Source organism: Corvus cornix, chromosome 4 (genome assembly GCF_000738735.6).
Source record: "Corvus cornix cornix isolate S_Up_H32 chromosome 4, ASM73873v5, whole genome shotgun sequence".
NCBI classification, from domain to species: Eukaryota; Metazoa; Chordata; class Aves; order Passeriformes; family Corvidae; genus Corvus; species Corvus cornix.
The window spans coordinates 35,024,636-35,050,408 of NC_046334.1; the positions used below are offsets into that span (position 1 = coordinate 35,024,636).

The window sequence follows — 25,773 nt, forward strand, 5'->3', positions numbered from 1 at the left end:
ATATGGTAAGGACTGTTTATTTTCTGTCAGACATAGTACCTTCTCAAGCAATTTTTGACTGCATTTTTTACATTCTCATTAAAATTAAAAAAAAAAAAAGGAGAAGAAAAAAATCCTTCACTTCTTCAGAAATAAAAGCTTTTTTATGGTGTTGGAATCCACTTATTCTGGTTTCATTTGTGTGGCATTTTTGTTTTTGTTGTACTTCATTCTCTTCAGGTGTCCCAAAGTACAGTGTTTTAATGCTAACCTTAATGCTTATTACAGTTTTTCTTTTAACTTTGTGCAATTTTTAAAATTTTTTTTAACAACTTCAGTTGAAGCAGTACTTCAGCAATACCAGAGCTGATTGCTGAGAAAGGATTGTGCTCAAGGCTTGGAATTACATGCATGGAAGGGTAACAAAAGTCAGCTGCCTTTCTAGAATGTAGTTCATTCAAGACTTACGGTGACTGAATCCCCCAGAAGAGTTTCTTTTTCCTGAAGAAGCATGTTGCCTTTTTTGTCTAGAAGCTTACTGCCTAGAAGCTTGCAGCAGCTCACAGCAGTTACATGTTGAGATTTCAGGACAGATAGCACAGCTTCACCAAGGCTCCTGCCTGACCAACCCAGTGGCCTTCTATGACAGTGAAAAAGGGAAGTTACAGATATTGTTTATCTGGACTTCTGTAAAGCCTTTGACATACTCCCCCACAACATCCTTCTTTCTAAACTGGACAGAGATGGATTCAATGGATAGGTTATTAGATGGGTAAGAAATTGCTTGGAGGGTCACATCCAGAGGGTAGTGGTCCATGGCTCAGAGTCTTGATGGAGATAGGTGACAAGTGGTGTCCCTCAGGGGTTGGTATTGAGACTGGTGTTATTTAATATCTTCATTAGTGACACAGATGAAGGGATCGAGTGCACCCTTGGCAAATTTGTAGATGACACCAAGCTGAGCGGTGCAGGTGGCACTCCTGAAGGATAGGATACCATCCAGAGGGACCTGGACAAGCTCCAGAAGTGAGCCCGTGGGAATCTCATGAGGTTTAACAAGACCAAGCACAAGGGGATGTTGGTGGAGAAGAAGCTGGATGTGACCCGGCCATGTGCACTTGCAGCCAGGAAAGCCAAACGTGTCCTGGGCTGCATCCAAAGCGGTGTGGCCAGCAGGGAGAGGGAGGGGATCCTTCTCCTCTGTTCCACTCTGCTGAGACCCCACCTGCAGTGCTGCATCCAGTTCTGGGTCCCCAGTGCGGGAAGGACATCGACCTGTTGGAGCAAGTCCAGCAGAGGGACACCAACATGGTCAGAGAGCTGGAGCACGTCTCCTATGAGGAAAGGCTGAGAGGGCTGGGTTTGTTCAGCCTGGAAAAGAGGAGGCTTTGGGATGATCTAATTGCTGCCTTCCAGTACCTGAAAGGAGCCTACAAGAAAGATGGAGAAAGACTATTTACAAGAGCGTGTAGTGACAGGACAAGGAGGAATGGCTTCAAACTGAGAGTAGTTTTAGATTAGATACTGAAGGAAATTGTTTACTGTGAAGGTGGTGAGGCACTGGAACAGGTTGCCCAATGAAGCTGTAGATGCCCCATCCCTGGAAGTGTTCAGGGCCAGGTTGGATAGGGCTTTGAGTAACCTGTCTAGTGAAAGGTGTCCCTGCCCAAGAACTAGATGATCTTTAAGGTCCCTTCCAATCTAAACTATTCTGTGATTTTGGCTTATTTTTGCAAAGTGTGGAAAGACTGTGTTTCCTTTATAAGCATTCTTATGAGTTGTACTAAGTCTCTGAGAGGATCAGTATATTACTGTTTCCCTCTCTCTAGTAACACATGTTAGTTTGGAATAGCAGCTCTGCATGCCACTTTTACCATTAGCTTCCCAGTCTCATAAAGACTTAAGCAAACTCATATGTAACAAAAAGGCTTTACTTTATAGCTCCAGAATGGCTTAGGTGTCTACATATGAGCATCAGAGGTGTTCTCTTACTGTAGCTAGGGGCTGTGCCTATACATCTTGTGTACTAAGTGCTTGTTGTGGTTTTTATGACCAAAATTGCGCTTTGGTGAAAAGCATGTAGCCTGAGACAGTGTCTTGAAACTTGAGGACTGGGGAAGAGGGAGAGGAAAGAAGGGTAAGCAATTTCTGAAGGTTTGCTAAGTGCTACAATTTATCTATGTAATGATGATTTCCTGCCTGATGGTTAGAATGTTGTGATGAAATATTTGTATTCTGGTACGGGTTTTAACAAAACTTACTGCATTGAAAATACATTTAATGGCACTTTGAAACTGGGAGTAAATGGTGAGAATTTGTGTGTTTATACTGATGAGAATCATTATCTTCAGAGCTGGAAGGAGCATCTTGCTGTATGAAGTGCTAGCTAGAGAAGGAAGGGTAGAAAGGGAAGTGAAAGCTTAGAAAAGCGTTGAGTCTTAGTAAAAGTATATTTTTCTAAAATCTCCTTTAGAATAGTTATATACTACATAGATCATAATACTAGCAGGAGAGTGTCATCTCAGACTTCTGTATCTTAGATACAGAGCATCAGATTTTGTAGAGTTGTCCTCTTCATGGTCCCCTGAAAGGATGCTTTTCTACCACACTAACTGCTGCCTGTTTTCTCACTTGGTACAAGATTACAGCTATTCAGTTTCATCAGGCATTCACAGCAGCTCTGTATTCAACAAAACCTCCTCTTCAGCTTCATATCTTGTTCTGTGTCTCTTCCCCATCATACGTAATCACTTATATTCCAGTATTTGGTGTGCCAGCAACTGTTGGCAAAGTAGGAACCTGTCGTAGTTTCAGTGGGATTTTTACTGTGTCTAGACAGTGACCATCCTTTGTAGTCTACTCCAAGTTCTGCTATGGGTCAGGTGCAATTAATGGGGTGCCATCTCTGATAATCCCCTGCAGGGAATTCCAGTTGAGCACATTGTGATATGCATAAAATAATCTGTTACTGTTTGTGATACAACTCTCTTCTTTGCCTTCTGTGGCATAGGATTGCATGCACCTTGTAGTTTGATATTGCTTCATAAATAGCAGGGCATAAAACCAACTCCTCCAGAGCAAAGGCAAGCTTTTGCCCTACCCTACTCACTTAGGTTCAGGAAACCGTGTGATCGCATTGTAACTTTGTAGGAGATTAATAATTAAGCTGTGGGTGAGGTTAACTTATGTCTCCTGGCTTTGCAAAAGAAGTTGATTTCATGTAAAAATAATGTTTTAATAATGTATTCTATTACTGTCTTAATTTTGAGAGCTGAACTAGTTATTACAGTGTGAATTTTGTTATTATCTCTTCCACAAGATAACCTTGCCCTTTCAGCTAGCCAGACATGTATCTTAGACTTCTAGTTGGAGTAATTGGAAAGAGAATTTAATCCCTTATCCTAAAGCAAGATTTTCACAATCACCTCTATTAGCAAATCTGATTTAAATTGTTGTTGTTGTTTTTGTTGTTGTTAGCCTTTTATTAATGGAAGCATAGGTAATGCTTCTTTATGTCTGCCTTAAGAGAGACCAGCAGCTTTGGGAAGAGATTTAGAGGGCTTAGCTATGGGAAATATATGAGGGGGAATTTACTATGGCATAAACTGGGGAAAAAAGTATTAAGCTAAAGATGGCAGCCAGGCCCACGTAAGAAAATGGTATTGGTGTTATAGGGGAGCTGTCTGCTACATTTGCATTGTCTTCTGTACTTTTCTTTTAATCTTTATAGAATTTGTAGTAATAGTTGTTTGTGTATCTTGAAAATTATAGATTGCATTTTATCTTAATATGAATTTTGTATTATTTTCTCGTTTTGTCTTTCACCGCTAAGAAAATATCTGAATAAACATTGTGTTATATAGCAGGCATCAACACAACGTCTTAAGCAGTAGATGACTGAGACACAACTTTGGTCTGAGTGTAATGCCAGGTGTCACACTGCTTCTTCTAGATCTTAGAACTCACATTTTTAAAGGGAAAAGGCACATTTTACTTACGTGTGAAGCTAATTATGAATTGTTGTGAGGGCTTGGGCTGGTGAACTCAGCATTTGTAGCATTTGGATGTTTACAGGTAGGTCCTTTGACAAGCTTTTTGTTTGTTTGCTTTGGTCTTTTGGTTAGTTGTAAATTTCTGCTGACAATACCAAGAAGTTCAATTAAAGAAGCCTGGAATTAAAACCAAACAAGAAAAAAACCCAGCTTAAAAAAAACCCCACCTGTAAACATCCCAGTGTCAATCTAGTGAAATGAGTTCTGGCGTCTGTCTGAACTGATAGAAATCTTGGTCAACTTGGGCCTACATCTTTATGAATAGAGATTACTCTGATGTGCCATATACTGTTGGGCAAATTATTTTGTTCTTAGTCAAACAAGTGAGAACTAAGAAAAAAAGCCAATATATTACAGAATTTATGACATTTGAAAGCTTAAAAAAAGTAAAACTTTATCATTTTTGAAGATGGAAAAGGAGAGAGAGTGGAGATGGAGAGAGAATGATGGAAAAATTCTCAGTACCCCTCTTGCTCTTCTTACTCTGATCAGTGAATAAATAAATATTTGTGGGGTTATTGCTCTGCAAGCTGTTTGTGAAGAAACTAGCTAGTGATGACAAATTGGCAGAAGATATTTTCTTAATACAATATTTCCAATTTTTCATAACCGAGGACTATTCTGTGACTTACCTGAAAAAATAAGTACAACCAAAATATGAGTATCTGTTTGGCTTTTTGTTGCTTTTTGTAGCTGGTTTAGATGTGTAGGAGAGATTTGTAGTCAATGGAATGTATATTTAGAATTAACTGGTAACATATGAAGGTACTGTGAACTTTCTAGCTAATCATCCTTGTTTTGTTTTTGTACAAACAGATTTTCCTCCAGTAGTTCATAAACTGAAATAAACTTTTAAGTTAAATGTGTGTCAGAGCTGCTGTTTTTTTCCACTTGCTTCTACTGAAGTTTTTCTGGAGTGTGTACACAAAACCGAACAATAATTTGACTAGTACATTCCTATTTAGCCAATGGAAACACAACGTCACTAATACGCAAATTTCTCTTATAATGACAGTAAAAAGGGGTAGCATGTAACATTGAGAGACCTAATGACAATACAATATGCATACTAGGGAAAGTGTCTTAATTAGTTGTTCAGAAATTTTTGTGTCATGAGCATAGTTTGAATGCTTCATTTATCACAGAATTAATTCTTTCCTGTGTTTGTCTGCTGCAGGAACTCATTATACAATGACAAATGGAGGAAATATCAACAGTTCAACACATTTACTGGACCTTCTGGATGAGCCGATTCCTGGAGTAGGAACATATGATGACTTCCATACCATTGACTGGGTTCGAGAGAAGTGCAAAGACAGAGAAAGGCATAGACGGGTACTTGAGATAAATAACAGTACTTTTTTGGTTGGATGTTGGAGTTAAGGTCTGGTTTCGTAACACATACAAATATATGCATGTCCTGTAAATTCGTACATAGTTGCATCAGCTAGAACTACTTAAATACTGTTTAAAAAGCAGTGCTTAGTTGATACCTGCAGTCTTGCAGCATTATTATAACTTGGAAAGGAAGCAGTAATTTAATAGATTGGGAATAGGTCCCTGTCACCCAAATACCATTTTTACAGTACTGCATTTTTTGCATGCTAGTATATTTAAGGCTATTTTCCAGTGTAGATATATTTGTAATGGTACAATAGTGGTTTTGGTGGTATTTGTACAGAAAAGTGAAGAGTGATCTATATTGCTTTTATACTGACACAAGTGTGTCTGTGCCACTGCAGCTAAGTGCACAAAGTAAATAAGGATAAAATAGGAAGAGCAACTTTTTCAGTACAATAACTTCAGATGTCATTACTAATAGTTGTCTAGAAGTATTATAGGGTAGTTATCCAATTCTTTGTTTTATTTTACTTTTATGTGTTTTTTAGTCTAAAGGTAAAGATGTTTATATTTGAATCATATGAAATAGCTTATTATTAGTCTGCTAACAGTTTAATTGAGGTTCAGAAAATATTTAATCCATAGGAGGGAAATAATGTTACAATTCATGTTTTAGGTGTGTGTCATAGAAAGTATTCATTTATCCTAATAATGCATGTCCTGGATTTTAGTTCTTTAAATTAAACAAATATAAGTTTCTCTGTCAGTTGTTTGATGTCTGAATAATTAAGCTGGTTTATTTATGTAACTATGTGTATCTATGTATGCACTAAATACAAGCAGAACACTTGTGGTTTCAAGAGAGGGTTTATTTGCCTGCAGCTTGCATAATGCAATTTGTATGTCATCCATATTACAGAAATACATACAACTCTCAATGACTTCTCTTTGCAGATTAACAGCAAGAAGAAAGAATCAGCATGGGAGATGATAAAAAGTTTGTATGATGCATGGTCAGGATGGCTGGTAGTCACACTAACTGGTTTGGCATCAGGTAAATGAAAGCACAAAGGATTCTTGTCTTGTATTTGTCAGCAAGTATAGTTACTGTGTTTTTCCTTTGTTCCCCACCAAACCAGCTAAGAGCTGGTTCAGTCTACTACGATAATTCCATAAGGGAAGAAAAAACTTGACTATCTTGATTTACAGCCTTCAGCATTTTGAGGTGAGGGTTTACTGATCAAATGGGAACCAAAATCCTCACTGAATTTAGAAAGTTTCTCAAACATTTTTGAACTTCCACCTACTAAACTATCAATGTTCTTTAATCCTGTGATTGAGATTTTTGTTTTCCCCTTCTGAAAAATTTTTGTTTTACCTGTAGGATTTCTTGTGAAAGTGTTGATTGTAAAAGTATCTCTGGTGTATGTGTAGTTTTGGTAAGCACACTTTCTTTTAAAACATGTGCTTATGCATGAGTGAAGTCTAGCTATATGTTTATGTCATACCTTGACAGAGGTTTTTCCACAGAAAACATTGACTTTAACAGGTAGACTTTGTTGACCTATACTTCAATTCTCTCTTTCCTTCTTAATGTATTTTAGAATGAATTTTACAGCTGTGGTGGGTGTCAAACCACCAGAACAACTAAAACCATCCAATAGTTTGTGGCCCCACTGTAAGGCAGTGCTGCTGCTTTTTCTGTCAGTATAGCTCGAAGGGACCAAAATCTGTGGGAAGGAAAGGTCACAAACTTTGTGTCAAGTTTTTAAAAAAAAAGTATTTCAAACAGACATTTTAGATTAAATGTTAGGAAAATTAGTTGTAGAGTAAGGCTATGCGTATTAAAAAGCATGGGTAGCAGTGTAACTACTGCTTAAGTATATACATAATCACTTTCACAAATCACATATAAATTAATATATATGCAAAGTTTGTAGCATGTTTATATACTTCTGGATGCACAAACCAGGAGTGTATAATTACTTGAAATTGTTTCTGATAATTTCAGTGGGAACATGCAGTGTAGTGTTTTCAACCCCCTAAGCTGCTGTTTATTAAAATTCCTTTATTGTGTTTCTGAGCAACAAAGTGAGCAAATTCGGGTCTTGAACCTTGGTAGGTTTTTCAGTTTCAGATGCCTTCTGTTGTATGTCTAGTGGATCTTAAATGGTACAACCTTGATTTCAGTCACAAGGAGATCTTACATGTTTTAATAATTTGGTTGAAATTTTGTTCTGCTGAAACACTGCTTTTGACTTGCCAACTCATGGACTAAAATCTTTTTCCACCTTTTAGACAGGTGAAACCCATCTCTCTCTAGCAGGCTTGGTGCCATGTAAACTACTCCATCACAAAAAAGTAACAGTTCTCTTTCTACTCTTAATTCCTTGGTTTCAGTGGACTGTTGGAGAACTGTGGCATAGGGAAAAAAAAAAGCAAGAAAAAAATCTCATTTAACTTGGGAAGTATACAAAGTACTCAATTCTTCAGCAAATACTAGTCTTACCATAATGAAAACAGGATATAATCCTCAAAGTCAGTAGTATATTAAATGTCTATTTAACTAAGTTTTCTATAATCACAATTTACATCAGTTAATACAAGCACATTCCTTCATTTTAGCTGTGTGTGTTACTTCTGTTAACCAGAACATTAATACAAAACTGTTTCTACAACAGGGGCATTGGCAGGATTAATTGACATAGCTGCTGACTGGATGACTGACTTAAAGGAAGGCATTTGCCTTAGTGCTTTGTGGTTTAACCATGAACAGTGTTGTTGGGGTTCAAATGAGACCACGTTTGAAGAGAGAGATAAATGTCCGCAGTGGAAAACATGGGCAGAACTAATAATTGGGCAAGCAGAAGTGAGTATTCTTTGATGGTCTTGTTCAACAGCTTGACTGAATAGGGAAAGAAAATAATGGTCTTAAGGTTAGGATTCTAAACATGAATTTGGGTTGTACTGTCTGTGCTGTTTTTCAACATTTGAATGGATTAATAGATTATAGTGTAATAAATGTGTATTTCATGAACTGCAAGGGGCCTTGGAGTATTGAAAATGTAAGGAAGTTATGAGAATATAGAACTCTTAATAATGGGAGAATTTCTATTCTTGATCATAGCTGTATGTAAATTAAATACATTTATGGTGTTCTCTGATAACTAAGAATACATTTTTTTAAAATAAGGAAGATATATTCAGTATTCACTAGATTTTAGCAGCTAATAGCTATTAAAAATATACCTGTGCTATGTTTATTTTTTATTTTCAAGATGCAGTGTTAGAACACTTTCTACCTTTTATAACCCAGTCTATGCTAATGTGCAGGTGTCATGACTTTATGCTTTTCCAACAAAACTCTCTCTCAGCAGTAATCATTGTGCCTCAAAATGTGTGTATAAATGTACTTGGAGCAAGAGTACTTCTGGATTATTTTAAGTAGTGATTTTGCTCCTATGTCAAGTCTATTTTCTGACTTTTTGTTTTTTCTTTTAGGGCCCAGGTTCATACATAATGAACTACATAATGTACATTTTCTGGGCATTGAGCTTTGCCTTCTTAGCAGTTTCTCTGGTGAAGGTATTTGCTCCCTATGCCTGTGGCTCAGGGATACCTGAGGTGAGGTCTAACTAATATATATATATATATATATATGTGTGTGTGTTATAGGTGTTTCGTGTTAATGTGTAGGTTAGTGCTGCCTTACTGGGTCAGGGGGAAGGCAAGAAGGAGTGCCCTGTGCCTTTCAAGAAGTATATTAATACAAGCATTCAAATTGAAAACATGTAATTATGCTAATTGTTTCTGAGAAAATGCCCCAAATTCAAAAGAATCTCCCGGGTTAGTAGATTTTGCTTCTGTCAGGACCACTTTTTAAGGAAGCATTTGGATTAGTATACTTCTGAAGAATGATTTCCAAACCTCCCCTAATCTACACCCTCCTTATGGTGATAAGAGAGCAGTGATTCATTGACACAATATGGGTCCTTTGATAGAGCAATCAATCTCTTGTTGCAATGGCTTTAGTTGCCTTGGTAGCACAAAACAATGGACAGTCACAATGTAAAATGTGTAATATCCTCAAAAACTCACTGTTTAAAATTGCTGTCTGCTACTATCCACAGAATGGGAGAGAAAAATCCAAAGTCAAATAAATTTTGGTCAGTCTCACTTCTTCAGTTTTTCTGTAAATATTTTTTTATCTGCTTCTGTTTAAGCCTGGAGTAGTTCTGGGTCATTATTCCAGAAGAAATTTCATCTTAAATTGGTTTCCAAATTTAGCTACCTTTACTTTCTAGACACAGCTGCCCAGTGTTTTGTGTACATCCTATTTATGGACATGCTGTCCTATGATAACTGTATATTATTTCCTGTATATGGCCATATTTTCCAGGCTAATAATATAGCATTGTTAAGCACAGTAATACCTTTGGCAAGTGGCACATTTTTTTGGTGGAGATACGCTGATCTTTTCCATCTTTATGGGAAGAAATCTACTGTTGATTTTTGTGTAGTGATGGTAAAACATGAAGAGAAAACAGGTGTTATTGGTACAAATGGGATATTGCTACAATAGAAGACCTTGAGTATGGTTTTTGCAGATTTATTTTTCCTTCAGAAGTTTTCTGCCTTCACTTGATAATTGACATCATAAACTAATGAATCCAGTCTTAGAAGTTGCTGAAGATTAATTTTCTACTAAATGTAATTGATAATGTAGTTGTATGTTACTGTCCAGTGTTTCAGTATAAGTTGCAAGTGGAAAGCTTCTGGCAAACAGACTCAGTGTAGCAATATGAATGATACATGTTTTAAAGTGTGATGAAGTTAAAATTTGAAAAGGCTAGCTTTGAAGTTCTGCAGCAAAAATTAAAGAATGATTTATTTTCTGAAAATTGAAAAATGCAGTAACAGATACAGCTTTTTATTTCTTCCAGATAAAAACCATTTTGAGCGGCTTCATCATCAGAGGATACTTGGGGAAGTGGACTTTGATGATAAAAACAATTACTTTAGTCTTGGCTGTTGCATCAGGTTTGAGTTTAGGAAAAGAGGGTCCTTTGGTACATGTTGCCTGCTGCTGTGGGAATATTTTTTCCTACCTCTTTCCAAAATACAGTACAAATGAAGCTAAAAAAAGAGAGGTAAGTTCTTGAAAAAGCATTTGCATAATGCATTGAATATCAGTGCATTTACATTGATTTGTTTAAAAGATGGTATTTGTTCTCTTGGACAATTTTTAGTGATTATCACTAGTTGTTTATTATGTTAAAAACAATGTATTATCCCAAGCATTCTCACAGGTAAATAATTTCCATGGCAGAGTCAGTTTGTATTTCTTCCACTTCGGAGACCATTTGATTTTATTTAAATTCTTTCTGTGCTTGTGTCTACATTTTGGTAATTGATGAGTTTCTTCGGTTGTGAGGACAGCAGAGTGCTCTGAACCCGTGAACAAAGTGTTCCTGGTGACAACAGTGTTTTGTGCCCTGTTTCAGTTCGATGTTGTTAATGAGAGTCTGGTGGGTTAGACTTGGTACTGGCCAAGCGGTTCTCTTGCCCCTCTGTGTTAGCAGGACAGCAGGAGAGAGTAAGATGAAAAGCTTAGAGGTCAAGATAAGGACTGGGAGATTCCACACCAGTTACCATTACAGGCCAAACAGACTAGACTTGAGGGAAGTTACTTGGCTGCCAGTAGTAGAGTAGGGAGAAGTAAAAACGAAACGGAATATATCTTGCCCCCATTGTCCCTTCTTGAAAGGCTCAGCTTCGTTCCTAACTCTTTTATCCCAAAGTGGCACAAGGGGATACTTTGTCTCTGCTTCTCCTTCCTCTTGATACTCTTTTTCTGCTCCATTGTGGGGCCCCATCCATGGGAGACAGTCCTTTCCACAGGGTACAGCCACTCAGGACTGTCCCAGCCTAGATCACCTGCAGGCTGCAGTGCTTGCAAGAAACCTGCTCCTGCTTGGGCTCTTTTTCACAGGCCATGACTCTTGCCAGGAGCTTGCTCTGCCATGGTCCTCCATGGGGTGCAGGGAAATTTACCTGTGTCACCATGGGCTTGGCCACAGGCTGCAGGGCGATCTCTGCTCTAGCCTCCTTCTCTCCAAACTAGTTCTCAACACTCTTTTCATCCCTGTCACCAGTTTTGTTTCCCTTGTCTGGATGCAACCAAGGAGTTTGTTCTTTGATTCTTGACATGTGGGGCTCAGAACTGCACAGAGCACTGAGGGTGAGGACCCCAAGGCCGAATGCAGCGGGACAGTCACCTCTGTTCGTTGTCTGGTTGTGCTGTGCCTGATACACCCCAGGATGGGGTTTTGCCCTCTGGGTTCCAGGGCACACCCTGCTGACTCACACTGAGCTGCTGCCGACCAGCACCCCCAGATCCCTCTTGGCAGGGCTGCTCTCCAGCCACTCCTCTCCCAGTTTAGACTTGAGCCTGGTGTTACTTCATCCTAGTTGGGCAGCATTTTGACTCATTAGATTTTATCCCATTAATCATTGCCCAGGGCCTCAACCTATCTAGATTCTTCTTTAAGGCCTCCTGTCCCTCAAGAGAGTCAACAGAGCGTCCCAATTTGGTATCATCAGCAAATTTGCTCACGGTGCATTCAATTCCTACATTCAGGTCATTGATAAATATATTGAACAAAGTGACAGCTGGTGAGCAGTCACCTGCCAGATGTAGCCCTATTCACTACAGCTCTTTGAGTCCTAGCGTTCAGTTGATTCTTCACTCTGCACACCGTGAACCTGCTCATCCCACAGTTAGCCATCTTGTCCAGAGGAGCAGTATCGAAAACCTCACAAAAATCCAGGAAAACTACATCCAGCACCTTCACTTTATCCACTGGACAGGTGGCCTTATCATAGACACCAAATTAGTTAAACAAGCCTTTCTTCTGTGAACCTATGTTGACTGTGCCTGATGATTGCTTTATTATTTAAAACCCTTTCAGTGGCACCCAGTATAATCTTCTCCGTAATTTTCCAGGAGCTCAGGTTAGGCTAATGGGTCTCTAGTTCTCTGGGTTTTCCCTCACACCCTTGATACAGATTGGGCTTACACTGACTACTTCCAGTTAGCAGGATCCTCCCCAGACTCCCAAGACCTTTGGTAAATGATTGAGAGGAGTCTTTCCATAGGATCCAGTAGCTCCTTCAGTACTCCAGGAAGAATCCCATCAGGCTCCATGGCCTTGCAAAGCTGGTCCCTTAAAATCTCAGTGCCCACAGATGGCAAGTCACTGTTCCCACATTTGTGGTCCTCTGACTCAGGGGACCAGGCAGCCCAAGGTCTATCAGTATTGTTAAAAAGACTGGGGCAAAACCCACATTGTATGCCTGTGTTTTTCCTCATCCCTGTTAGTCAGATGACAATCTTCAACAAGTATCAGTTCAATGTTTTCCTTAGAACTCCTCTTGCTATTAATGTACTTTAAAAAGTCATTCTTTTCATCTTACTCAACACTGGCCAGTTTCAGCTCTGAACTTTGAGCAGTGCTCTTGGCTTCATCACATCTAGTACCTGATTGCTAGCTGGTGTGGCCACTCTCCACATGCTTTTCTGTTACTAAGTGTGCGTATCCTTAACAGAAACATAGAAGAAACTGATAGGTGTATTGAGATTCTTTTGTTCATGTTTAAAACATATAAGAGACTGCAAAAAAACCCTCACCTTTGTTCTTTTCTAGGTGTTGTCAGCTGCCTCAGCAGCAGGAGTTTCTGTAGCTTTTGGTGCCCCAATTGGTGGAGTCCTTTTCAGTCTGGAGGAGGTATGTCAAGAGATAGCACTGAAGGATAAATATTTTTTAAAATCTCTCCTAGTTTAAATAATCTCAGACTCCTAAGAAGGAAATTATTTTTGGACCCATATTTCAAAGCCAAGAGTCCTGTTACCAGGAAACTCCTAAAGTTTTTTTTCTTTTTTTTTTTGGAAGGAATGTCAGCTTTACTTTATTCTGGAGAAGGGCTGAGTCTGTTAATAATTTGAGTTTACATACAGATAGAGACACAGCAGCTTTTCAGTCCTGGAGTTTATTCTAAAATAAAGAGAAATAGGGCCCTTATTGTTCATTTTTGAAAAAGGCTTTAGAAACTTATTGGACAGTTTTGTGAAGCATGTTTTTAAACATTACTTAAAGTTTCAGACACTAAACACAATTGAATATGATAATTATTAAAAGGGTAAATATAACCATAAAACTTACCTCCAAGGCAACCAAATTCTCTTCTCCAAGAAATGGTTTATGTTAAATTAGTTTTAACTGTCATTTTCAAGATATATAAAAATGTTTTTTCTATCATTGGCATTTTTAAAGACAACTAAAACCCTAAAAATCTCTGAATTGAAAAGGAGGGAAAATATTCTTTCATGTATAATTCTGTTATATTCTTAGGGAATTTTGAGGAATTCCTCTGTTGCCAAAAAAAGATGCAGAAGAAAACTGTCTTGAAATTCTAATCAGGCTATGTGGGGCTTAAGAATGAAATTGCATGTTCTGTTTTGAGGCCTTTTAATTCTTTTTGTTTGTTTGTTTTAATCATACTTCGTAAAAATAACAGATCTGTGAGAACCCTTTCAATGTAGGTTGAAAGGAGATGTGAAAATATTAGGAGGATATCTGCGTGTGCAGAACCAGATATATGCTCTGGTTCTCATGAAGGCTAATAAGAGACACAAACAGAGCAGCTTTAAGCACAAATTGCAGTGCATCATTTCCTGATAGTCTTAAAACAGCAGTGGTTTCAACACTGCTGTAGTATTGACTTTAAATCTGATATGAGTTGTAGAGCTTCCTAAAAATGTAGGATCTGCTGGAGTGCCAGTGCTCCAAGTGATAGGAATAATTTTTTAGCTTGTATCATGTGAGCAGCAGTATTCTAACACATGCATAAACCTGTCTTTCCAGGTTTTTAATTGAGTCACTAATAATTCTCATGTGTTGTCCTTTGCAGGTCAGCTACTATTTCCCACTGAAAACTTTATGGAGATCATTTTTTGCTGCTTTAGTAGCTGCATTTGTTTTAAGATCCATCAATCCTTTTGGTAATAGCCGCCTAGTTCTTTTTTATGTGGAATATCACACTCCTTGGTACCTTTTTGAACTGCTTCCTTTTATTCTTCTGGGAGTATTTGGTGGGCTCTGGGGAGCATTTTTCATCCGAGCAAATATTGCATGGTGTCGCCGACGCAAATCTACAAAATTTGGGAAGTATCCCGTCCTGGAGGTCATTATTGTTGCAGCAATAACAGCTGTCATTGCGTTTCCTAATCCATATACAAGGCTAAACACCAGTGAGCTTATTAAGGAGCTCTTCACAGACTGTGGGCCATTAGAATCCTCCTCGCTCTGTGACTACAGAAATGATATGAATGCAAGCAAAATAGTAGATGATATTCCTGACCGTCCAGCAGGCACTGGAGTCTATTCAGCTATATGGCAGTTGTGTTTAGCACTCATATTTAAAATAATCATGACAGTCTTCACCTTTGGTATCAAGGTAAGTGTGAATGCAGTAGCTGTGTCATCTGCTGTGATTATTTAATTATAGCCTTTCTCATTTTCCATCTCTCAAAGCCACCAGCTTGGTTATTTTTTTCTTGTTATTTCTTTTTACAAAAAGGCCTTTTTACTTTTGGTTAATAAGCAGGTCTTGTAGCAAACAGCATTAATTTTAATTAAATTCAGAATAGTCCTTTGTTCAGCTGAATAGAAACGTGCTACGTGCAATTGGGAGCAGTAACTGTGTAGATGGCTGGCTGTTTTTATGGGCCTAATTCAGCAAGAAGGAATGATTCTAAAGTTTTCAAGAGCAACGTTCAAGCATAACCACTCAGGTTCCCTAGTCCTGTTACTTGGAAGAAGAATAGACTGTAGTTCTTGTATCCACTCTTCTCATTGTTCACATAAATGTAATTACTACAGATGTTAATGTATGACATTGATGATTTTTTTGGTGTATTTTCCAGTATTGCATGTCATGATGAGAAAGTGGCCTTTGTTCGTGTGACTGTAATGGGAATTTCTGCTCCATTACAAACAACATAATTTTTGTTTTTCCCAGTTGTTTCATAGATCTGTTTTGGAGGTGACTTCAGCTTCTCCCCAGTCTGTGGCTGTTTTGTGAATGATGATGTATAACTGCCATGCCTTCATCATTTTCTGTCTTGTCAGGCTGCCTTCATAGTTTTTTGCAACTATATCATTATCAAACGTGTTAATGCAAACTTACTGTAGAATGCTCGCTAGGCAAGATTTGTGTTTATATTTGCCTTAACTTTTCAGATTAAGTTGCTGTTCTATGTAACAGCAAGCATAAAAACCCACTTCATTTCCGTGAGGATGTTTGATCATTGGAATATGCTGTGCAGAGAACATCCTTGGAAATACTCATATCTTGACTGGTTGCAAGCCTGGACAGCCTGCTGTAGGTGACCCTGCTTGAGCAGGGGTAGACAGTCTCGGGCAGTCATCTTCAACCTCGACTATTCTGTAACTGATGGAACTATAACACCATGTTGTGTTCCCCATGTTCTGGTATTTTAGAAGATGTCGCAGGTTGTTATTTGAAGTTATGTTCTATATATTGGTTGGTGGGTAAGAGGAATCCATAGAGTGTATTTTGTATGCTAGTCTTCCTTAGGTCCATAACTCCGACAGTGTTCTGTGATGTGACTGCTTCAATCTCTTGTTTAGTTTTGTATTCACTTACTGTGTTTCATTTATATCTAGGACATTATTTTACCATTCATGTGTTCATGTGCATCTGGCTCTTTTGCATGGGATTGTCACCACAAGGTCACACTGCATATTAGAATTAACTAGTTTACAGAATGGGAGAGCTTATACTTCATTTGGTTTTGATTCGTTTTCTCAGAACTTCAGCATGGTGGAAATATTTTTTTTGAAGTTGTGAGAATATATTTATTACTTTGCCAGTAGGCAAGGAGTCATGTTGCTGTCATTGATGGAATTGTGCTACATTAATATCTTGGAAGCTTTAAAGCATATGGTTAATTAGAATGTCAGCCAGGATCTGGAGAAGAGGATGTTACTTTAATTATATTTATTTGCACTATAAGCTTTATCTCTATAAAAGAAGAAAATTCAAAATAGAAAAAAAAAAGAAAAGAAAAGAAATAAATAATTATAAAGGATCCTGTGGGCTCTCCATGTCTGTTCCTGGAGCTGTAGCCATCTGCAAACACACGTCTTCCCCACAGGAACTGTTTTCCTGTGAGGTGAGCAAAGCTACCCAGCTGCTGCCTGTGAGGCAAAGTGATTCCTGCTGCTCTTACTGCTGTGGACATGTATTACGAGGAGGCTGATACGGCAGGGGTTTGGCGTTTTTGGTTTGTTTTTTTCTTTCAGGCTTTAGTACCTATACTGTACTGGCTGTTATCAGTACACTTGTTACTGTGTCTAAATGCTGATCAACAGGTGGGAAGGAGTTACAGTTTTGCCTCAGAACTTGACTGGTATGCAGCTGCACTACCAAAGAAGTGGGAAGTTGTACCTAAATCCTAATCCTTGCTTGTTTCAAAGATGACACATGTGACATAGAACAAATCTTTTCCTCTGCAGTGTAATTTGAGCTTGCTGAAAAGCAAGCCCTGGAGAAGAAAGCTGAGAAGAGGAAAAACTTAGCTGTTTTCCCTTGCTACTTCTCTGGGAAGATTCCTCTCTACTTTGTGATTTGTGATTCGGGGGCAAAAGAATGGAGCTGTAAAATCATAATTACAGTTAGACTTGTAACCATTATCCACATATGATGGAAAAAAAAGAGGGAGCTAGTGCATAAAAAAGTTACATTACCAAAGACCAGAAACCATTTGGATGCAATTTCCACATGGAGACTGAATTTCTATGGCATACTGCTGTAGCACAATAGGATCTCAGGCAGTTTCAAAGATTTATTTAGTTTCATGTTGGAAATGTGGGATTTCTCAGGTTACCGTTGTACTGTTCCCCAAGAAAGAATTTCACTCAGGAAAAAAAATTGATTTTAGCAGTTAGAAAGGGGCTTAGATGCATAATTAATTGTGGGAAATAACAGTAGTGGTATAAATGCACAATTTGAATACTTGACTAAAATGATAGCATTGAATATTACCTCTATCAACACTGAAACAGGAGGTAATTCAGTATGGGAATGAAGGATTATTAAACTTTTTCTCAAAACCCATGCTGCTGGCTTTCTAACATGTTTGCTATGTTTGTTTTTCCTTGGTTTTTTGGTTAGAAATCATCTTTGCAACCACAAATATAGACAAAATATAACAGTAATAATATTTATAAGCTATGTTTGCTTTTCCTTGGTTTGTTGGTTAGATATCATCTTTGCAACCATAATTACAGAAAAAATATAATAATACTAACAACAACAACAATCCTGAAATACATTTCTGCACCAGCTATTGAATACCACAACAAAAATCTATAGTTTGGAATTGCACAATACTTAAATTTCACAGATGTACAGTACAAGAAAAACTACATGGTATATCCTGTTACACCAGGAATGCAATTTTTAATGATGTTATTTCGACAAGATGGGTTGAGGTGCATTTAGACAAAGTAAAAATTCTACTCCTTATTTGTAATCATGTGTACCTCAGTCACAGTATAAAATATTTTGATGTTAACAACTGCTGTGAGGAGAAGCAGCAGGCTTTTGCAGTTTAATAAGACATCCAGGTACCAGTATGTTTTTTGGAAAGATTAGCTTTGTAAGGAGAAGAAAAGATACACAACAGTTACTTTATATGAAATGGCTGATAAAAGCAAGTTTGCAATAACATTTTACTATGTCATGGTTGTGTGACAAGGCTTTAGTTAGTAGCAGAAAAACATTTAAAGTAAATAAAGTGATGGTAGAAGCTTCTTTTTTTTTTACCTATTGTTAACCTACTTTTTGCAGTGGGGATTATCTTTTTCTCTCTCAGTGTGTTTAGCATTCTATATACATTCATTTGTATAGGAAATGGCAATAACAGTACAAAGCTGCTTTTAAAAATCACCTGTTCAGTTAGCCATGTAATTTATAGCAGTGTCAGGAAGGAGTTTAGGAGGACAGTCCAGTTTAGTAAGTGAATGTTGACTCTGAGGAGCATGAAGGAATAAGGGAGACAGGACATAGTAAGAAGCACTTTTCAGCATGAGTAGCACAGCTCACACTAGACATGCACAGAATTGTGCTGTTGGCACTGAAAGTCTAGTTCGTGGTCCTGTATTGGTGGTAGATTTTCTCTTAAATACAGTAAGTTATAAACAAACATGCTCATAAAATAGTTTTTTCTAATCAAGTCAATCAGAGATATCAATAGCATTCTGTTAAGTTCTACTAACCTTCCAAGATCACTTTCCATGGTTTTAACCTGACAGTTTGAGCATTCACATCTCTTTCAGAAAAAAATATTAAAAAATCACTTGTTAAGTGATGTGTCAAGTATGTTCCCAGCAGCATGACAACAGTTCTGTTTTTGTTGCAGGTTCCATCTGGGCTGTTCATACCTAGTATGGCAATTGGAGCAATAGCAGGAAGGATTGTAGGAATTGCAGTGGAGCAGCTGGCTTACTACCATCATGACTGGTTCATTTTCAAGGAGTGGTGTGAAGTTGGAGCTGACTGTATTACACCTGGTCTTTATGCCATGGTTGGTGCTGCTGCATGCTTAGGTAAGTAAAATATAACAAATAAGTATCTGATTTCTTCATATATCAAAATAATTATTAAAAAATAAAAGGAGATATAAACTTGTACAGCTTTGGAACACCTATTTATATGGACTTTCCTCCAGAATAATACATTCACATGTCTACACAAGACCCTTAGATCCTTGTGATCTGAGGAATAATGTGAAATATAAATTGAAGAGAAATAGAAAAATTTAAGTAGTAGTGATTGCTTTCTCTGTTTGGTATCAAGAGATGTCATTACTACATTGGTCAGAAAATTCAGTTCCTTGAAATGTATGAAGTAGAGCATTTACAGTGTCAAGTACAGTTAAAATTATTAGAAGGAAGTGGTGTGATCAGCTGCCACATCTACATGAATTGCAAAAATTGTTTTGAAATTCAAACATAACTTCTAGAAGTGTGTAAGGTATTTTTAACAAATCTAATTGTTGAAAATCAGCTTCATGGAAAGAGGCTTAAGTTGGACACCTTGCTTAAAACTTGGTGGCCTTAGAAATTAAACTTAAAAGCTGTTAGTACAGATCCTGTGAAAAGTAGACCTTTTCTTTAAGGAAAAGTGCATTTGGGCAATCAAACTAGTGATACAAATTTAGGTTTTGGAGAGGTTGTTCTGGTTTTTAATAGTTCAAACTGAATCACTCTTGAATGCATTGAAAGACAGTTCATAGTCTTTTATTGAATGAAGATACGGCATCAGAAACCTTAGTAGAAAAAAACCCGTTTTAAGTAATAACAAAAGAGAAATATAATTCCTGTCTTCTGTTGTCCAAGGAAGAGATTTCTTTTCATCAGCTCATAATTCTGCTTAGCTTTTATGATTAACCAACAGCATTAAATTCCTAATCCTTTGGACAACATAGCTGTTGATTTGCTACCTGTGACTTCTTTGCATTAGTTCCATTCTTTTTTCAAATTCTTATTTTGCTCGATCTCCTTGCATTTCACAGTACTCTCTATACCATGATGTGGTATGGAGAAACACACAATTTTATTCTTAGTTTGTATTAAATAACTGCACGTGTTTTCCAATTCCCTTTATTACTTCCCTTTCTATGAATTTGCCCTAGAACTCTCTTTTTTAATTCTGGAAGTTTTGTGTTAATTTTCTCTGTCTGCTTTTGTTGGTATTACGCAGACAGGTGTTTGTCAGATGACCTTTCATGTCAAAGTTACGTTCGTAGTTCTCAACAGGAAGGCAGAAAATTCTAAAATCATTATTATCTGATACTTGAATGTTACTGGCTATCATTTTCCTTGCAGGTGGTGTGACGAGGATGACTGTGTCCCTGGTAGTTATTGTCTTTGAGCTAACAGGAGGGCTGGAATATATTGTGCCCCTAATGGCTGCAGTCATGACCAGTAAGTGGGTAGGAGATGCCTTTGGTAGGGAAGGCATCTATGAAGCACACATCCGACTGAATGGATATCCTTTCTTGGATGCAAAGGAAGAATTCACTCACACAACACTGGCTGCTGATGTGATGAGACCTCGGAGAAGTGACCCTCCTTTAGCAGTTCTGACGCAGGATAATATGACTGTCGAAGACATAGAAAACTTGATCAACGAAACCAGCTATAATGGTTTTCCTGTTATTATGTCAAAAGAATCACAGAGACTAGTGGGCTTTGCTCTAAGAAGAGATTTAACTATTGCAATAGGTAATTAACTTTCAGTATTGCTTTATTATGTATGCCAATTTAAATTGTTTTATATTATTTTATATTTAAAATAGAATTTATTCTGTATGTTTCTAGACTCCAGATTTATTTAAGTATATAGTAATACATGTCCAGTAGCAGGCTCTGAAATGAAGAAAATCCTCATCTCTTTGTCTGTGTTGTAGAAACAAAAGTTGTCATAATAAGTAGGTCAAAACATTATGTAATCTGGTATTTTTTAGTTTTTTGAGGCTCTTGATAGCATTACTTGAGGAAATGAGATACTATGCTAACATTCTTCTTCAAAATTGAGCAATTCTCATTTTAGACCAGCAGTATTCTGTGAGAATTACTGTCCAAGTAATTTTAAAATGTATATCCTATTTCTTTCTGACAGTGTGGTATTTACTTTTGTTATAACCACCAGGATTGTATTATGGAGAGATAAGTGCAATATTAATTATTTTAGGTTTATGTTTTTCAATCTGTTTGTGTAATGGGAAATGTGTCCCTGGGCACATGAGCACACAAGCCCTGTTTGGGCCGTCTCTTTCTGGGCAGGCATTAGTGCCTCTGTGATACTTGTGACAATGCTTTGTGCACTGGCAAGAAAAATTCTGTGTACTTTGAGGCTACTATCATAACCAAAGGAAGAAACACACTGTTATGTAAGAAAATGTTACAAAACTGTAACATTTAATGCATGAAATAAGTGATGGAAGTTGCATCTTAAACTGCTGGGGGTTTTTGATACATATCTCTTAAACAAAGACACTTGAGAAAGGGACAGAATTCTCCTGAAACTTTTTAAAAGTTATGTTTTGTGAACATAACACTGTTTACTTCAGTCAGATTTTTGCCTGTGGTCCTACTACTGTGTATACTATGGTATTACAGTATGTAGGATGTATATGAATGTCCAAAACTTGGAAATTATTACCAACACCATACTGGTTTAAGTTTGCATTTACTAGAGTAAATGAGGGAATAGCAGAACATTCTTCTTAGAATACACTTTCATAGTAAGACTCATTTCAGCTGCTGAGATTATACAGTGGAAGTTGCTTAGTCTCGGGTTGTGTCTGGCTTAAGAGTCATTGTGCCCTGGCAGCCAGGAGGGCCAACCATATCCTGGGGTGCATCAGGCACAGCATTGCCAGCTGGGCAAGGGAGGGGATTCTCCTGCACTGGACAGCCTCACCTCGAGTCCTGTGGGCACTTTTGGGTGCCAGATTATCAGAGGGTTATAGAGCCATTAGAGATCATCCAAAGGAGGGCCACAAGGATGGTGAAGGGCCTTGAGGGGAAGCTGTGTGAGGAGCAGCTGAGGTCACTTGGTCCGTTCAGCCTGGAGAAGACTGAGGGGAGACCTCACTGCAGTTACAGCTGCCTTGTGAGGGGAAGAGGAGGGGCAGGCACTGATCTCTTCTCTGTGGTGCCTGCTGACAAGACCTGAGGGAACGGCCTGAAATTGTGCTGAGGGAGGTTTAGGTTGGATATTAGGAAAAGGTTCAGGGACCTGTCAGTTGAGGCTGGCTTTTCCCTGGCAGTTTCTTCAGGAGCTGAGTATGTGCTTCCTGCATGTTATTTTTTTTAGGCTTTCCACCTCTTTATAGTAAACAAAAGTTACTTATTGGAGTGAGAAAATTAGTTGAATAATGACTAAAGGTGAATAGTAGATGGCTTTTGTGATTTCTGCACAACCACTTCCTGGGGGTAAAGCAGTGGCTATGGAAACATATGTGAGAGTCTGGTACTGTCGATTGAGCTGTCCGTCTGCACTAACATCTTACTCCAAGAATAAATTCTTTCTCCTCTGCTGTTTTTCCCCCTTCCCTGTCTCTCTTAAAGAAAGTGCTAGAAAGAAGCAGGAAGGGATTGTTGGCAGTTCCAGAGTATGTTTTGCCCAGCATACCCCATCGCTTCCAGCAGAAAGCCCTCGACCTTTGAAGCTCAGAAGCATACTTGATATGAGCCCTTTCACCGTGACAGACCACACACCAATGGAAATCGTGGTGGATATTTTCCGGAAGCTGGGTCTGAGGCAGTGCCTTGTAACACACAACGGGTGAGTGAAGTGGCAGCAGTGCTGTGCGTTTTGTTACATACGGTAATTTTCACTTCCAGGATCAGAGTATTTGAACCAGGATATACACCAGGATCATGGTATTTGAACCCGTAAGTTTGGTATTGCAAGAGGACCCCAGCTGTTCATTAAGAACGTGCTGTGCTGTAGCACCCCTCTGAAATTCTTACTCCTTCCTTGTATTCCAAGTAAGCAGGCAGATGATTTCAGTCATTTTATGATTTTCTGTTAAAAATTCATTCAGCAAGTTTGATCTGTGCAAGTTGCTTTTGGAGGAGACACAACTTGTCTTGCAGAAGTTTAGGCTTGTGCGCTGCACAGTCTAAGGCCTGTATTTTCTCATTCTTATCTGTGTTCTGGCAAGGTGCAATGTATCAGCAGTTATTGAACACCTACAAATACTGGGTTCATAAAGAGTAGAGGAGAAAATGATCTAGTCAGTATCTCTTCTTCTGGAGTCTGGTGATGGCGATTACCACCAAGCTTTTGTTTTTTGGAATACTAACAACTAAACTGCTGCTATTTGTGGAACTTCAATCTGCAACTTCTGTTTCTACAATTCAAAATATTTCAGGAAAGTAATTTTAAGATTTAGAATGTTTGTAAATGAGACTGTTGGGAGTTGTCCTGTGATTATCTACTAAATAAATCACCCCAGGCATGGAAACTAAAAGTTCGTTGTAATTACCTCTTATCTAAACTGCTCCTTGTTTTTTTACATGATCTTTTTCTGTGCAGCTGTTCCTTTAACATTCTGCTTTCCTGTATCTCTTGCATTAAACACTTGACATGCAACATCGATGCTCCTACCATAGTATCTTGCTTTCCCTTTAGCATGTCTTTAAGGCACCTGGGGAGTGAAATGTTGTCTGCTCATCCACATGTTTAGGATTGATCAATGTCCTTGGGACAAGAAATCTGAAATGACTGGGACTTTCTTAGTTTTTCTGTGGGCAGAAGGACTGCTGCTGTGTATGTAGCAAATGTTTTAAATATTGCATTGGTTTCCAAGTTTGGTTTTTTCAGATGCATTTTGAAACAAATTTATTTTAAGTGTTCTCCTGCTTGCTTTTTTTTTTTCTTCAATGCGTCTCTGTATGGAATGTCAAGTAGTGTTTCCAGAAGCCTTTCTCTGATACGGAAAGGACATAATGATCTGACAGTTAGAAGTTAGTGCAGGCATGAAGTTCTGCTTGTTTTGGGGAGGGAAATTGGAATCAATTCCAATTCACTGAAAAATATTTACTATGATAATTTTTTTTGTAGTTTCTGTTGTGGTTGAGTGCTCAAACATTGACGTTGATGCTAAAATGTCCTCTAAAGAAAGCTTGATTGTGCAAAGCTATGTCAAGCTCTACTATACATTTTAAACTATTTTAATTATAAAGTAGCAGGAAGTATGGATGGCTTTAATTTTTATTCTATCCTACTTCAGTTTACAAATTTGTGTCATTCCACGAGCACACTGTCCATTACAAGACGACCAGATCATAAATACTAGTACTGGTGGTATTTAGCCACAGCATATAGCCTTGTGGCCATCAAGGACTACTTTGTATTTTGGCGGGCAAATTTCCTGCAAACTGAATATAAAGGTTTAAAGACTTGTGTCAACAGACTGGTTCCAATCCAGATTGGATTGTGCAGAAATTGTGCAGATGACAAAGAGAAGACTGAGCCTCACTCCTCCAAATTTGTACCAGAATATCCATTCCAGGGAGTTGCTCTTGATTTGTCCTGTCATGAATGAGAAATTTGTCTGAATTTGTCTGTTTGTAAGGACACCAGATAGCCTAGCTCTCTACGGCAGCATCGAACCTCAATTGCTATGACTTTACAGTTACTACTTTGTTCATCTGCTGTGGCTTGTTAAAATGTGAATAATTATCTGTAACCGTGAGGAGAAGTAACTATTAAACAAAGGAAATACAAAGTAGATTTTAGTTCAGTGCCTTTAAAGCCCAAAACCATGTGAATTTAGGGTGAAGGGATAGTTTGCTATCCTGATGTGTACCTGATATGAGAAACATACTGCTCTGGGGTGGTTAAAGAGCCAGTTGTGTTCAGCATTTTGGGAGAAAAAGGAAAAAAGCAAAATCTGGGAAAGGATACTGACTTTCAAATAGATTTTCATTTAATTATCTCATTGGCTTTCCCGCAACCATTCTTTTTCTTTTTCTTTTTTTTTTCTGTTTTTAGTTTTCTCTAATCCTTTTTCATTATGATTAGAACTTTTTTTTAAATTTGATTTCATACACAGTTATTAGCATAACATAATCTGTTGCAGGATTGTCTTGGGGATCATCACAAAGAAGAACATATTAGAGCATCTCGAGCAACTAAAGCAGCACGTCGAACCCTTGGTGATTAGATATATCAGATCTCATAATTAGACACATTAGAAGTCAGGAAGCATGAAACTTGTGAACTGTTCAGGGCTTTTATGACATCGGCTGAACAACGAAATCTTCTTATGCTCAAAATTTGTATTAAACCATAAAAGAACATGTGCAAAATCCTTTTGTAGAAATGAAGCTGTAAATGTGAACATACTGTTAGTCACAACATTAAAGGAAAGTAAACAGTAAACTTTCTGAAACTTGTGTTGTTGAGATCACATAGATCCAGCTGGTTGATCTCTTGAATTCCCCAGGTGGGAAGGCACGCAGCTAGGAATACTTTTTCCCTGCCTAATGAAACTAAGATTTTCGTATATGCCAATTTCTTTTTCTGATTTGGACAGCTTTAAATAGCTGTTCAATAGCAAAGTATCACATCTTTTGAGAAGCAAAGACAAGCATGTTTTAATTGCATCATTAGATATTCCCTGTAATCCCCCTTTATCAACATGATTTTTAAAAATATTCTTATTTTTTAATAAAGTCCTGTGATTTTATGTGAAGTCTTGTGATTCTGCTGCTGTTACCTACAGCAGTCAGTG

The 25,773-nt window shown here is 37.9% G+C and overlaps 1 protein-coding gene across 4 annotated transcripts in view; it reads left to right on the top strand.

Moving 5' to 3' along the window:
• Positions 1–25,773, top strand: part of CLCN3 (chloride voltage-gated channel 3) — a 66,004-nt gene that overhangs the window by 36,035 nt on the left and 4,196 nt on the right. For 2 of the 4 annotated variants that reach the window (XM_039550288.1, XM_010401435.3), the window contains 11 exons: positions 5,209–5,366; positions 6,327–6,426; positions 8,054–8,241; positions 8,874–8,996; positions 10,316–10,522; positions 13,079–13,159; positions 14,343–14,888; positions 18,880–19,066; positions 20,348–20,746; positions 22,598–22,814; positions 25,120–25,195. In XM_039550288.1, coding sequence (XP_039406222.1) covers positions 5,209–5,366; positions 6,327–6,426; positions 8,054–8,241; positions 8,874–8,996; positions 10,316–10,522; positions 13,079–13,159; positions 14,343–14,888; positions 18,880–19,066; positions 20,348–20,746; positions 22,598–22,814; positions 25,120–25,195 — 2,282 coding nt within the window. The remainder of the gene's footprint in view (positions 1–5,208; positions 5,367–6,326; positions 6,427–8,053; positions 8,242–8,873; positions 8,997–10,315; positions 10,523–13,078; positions 13,160–14,342; positions 14,889–18,879; positions 19,067–20,347; positions 20,747–22,597; positions 22,815–25,119; positions 25,196–25,773) is intronic. The other 2 variants (XM_039550289.1, XM_010401437.3) reach the window with 1 other exon arrangement.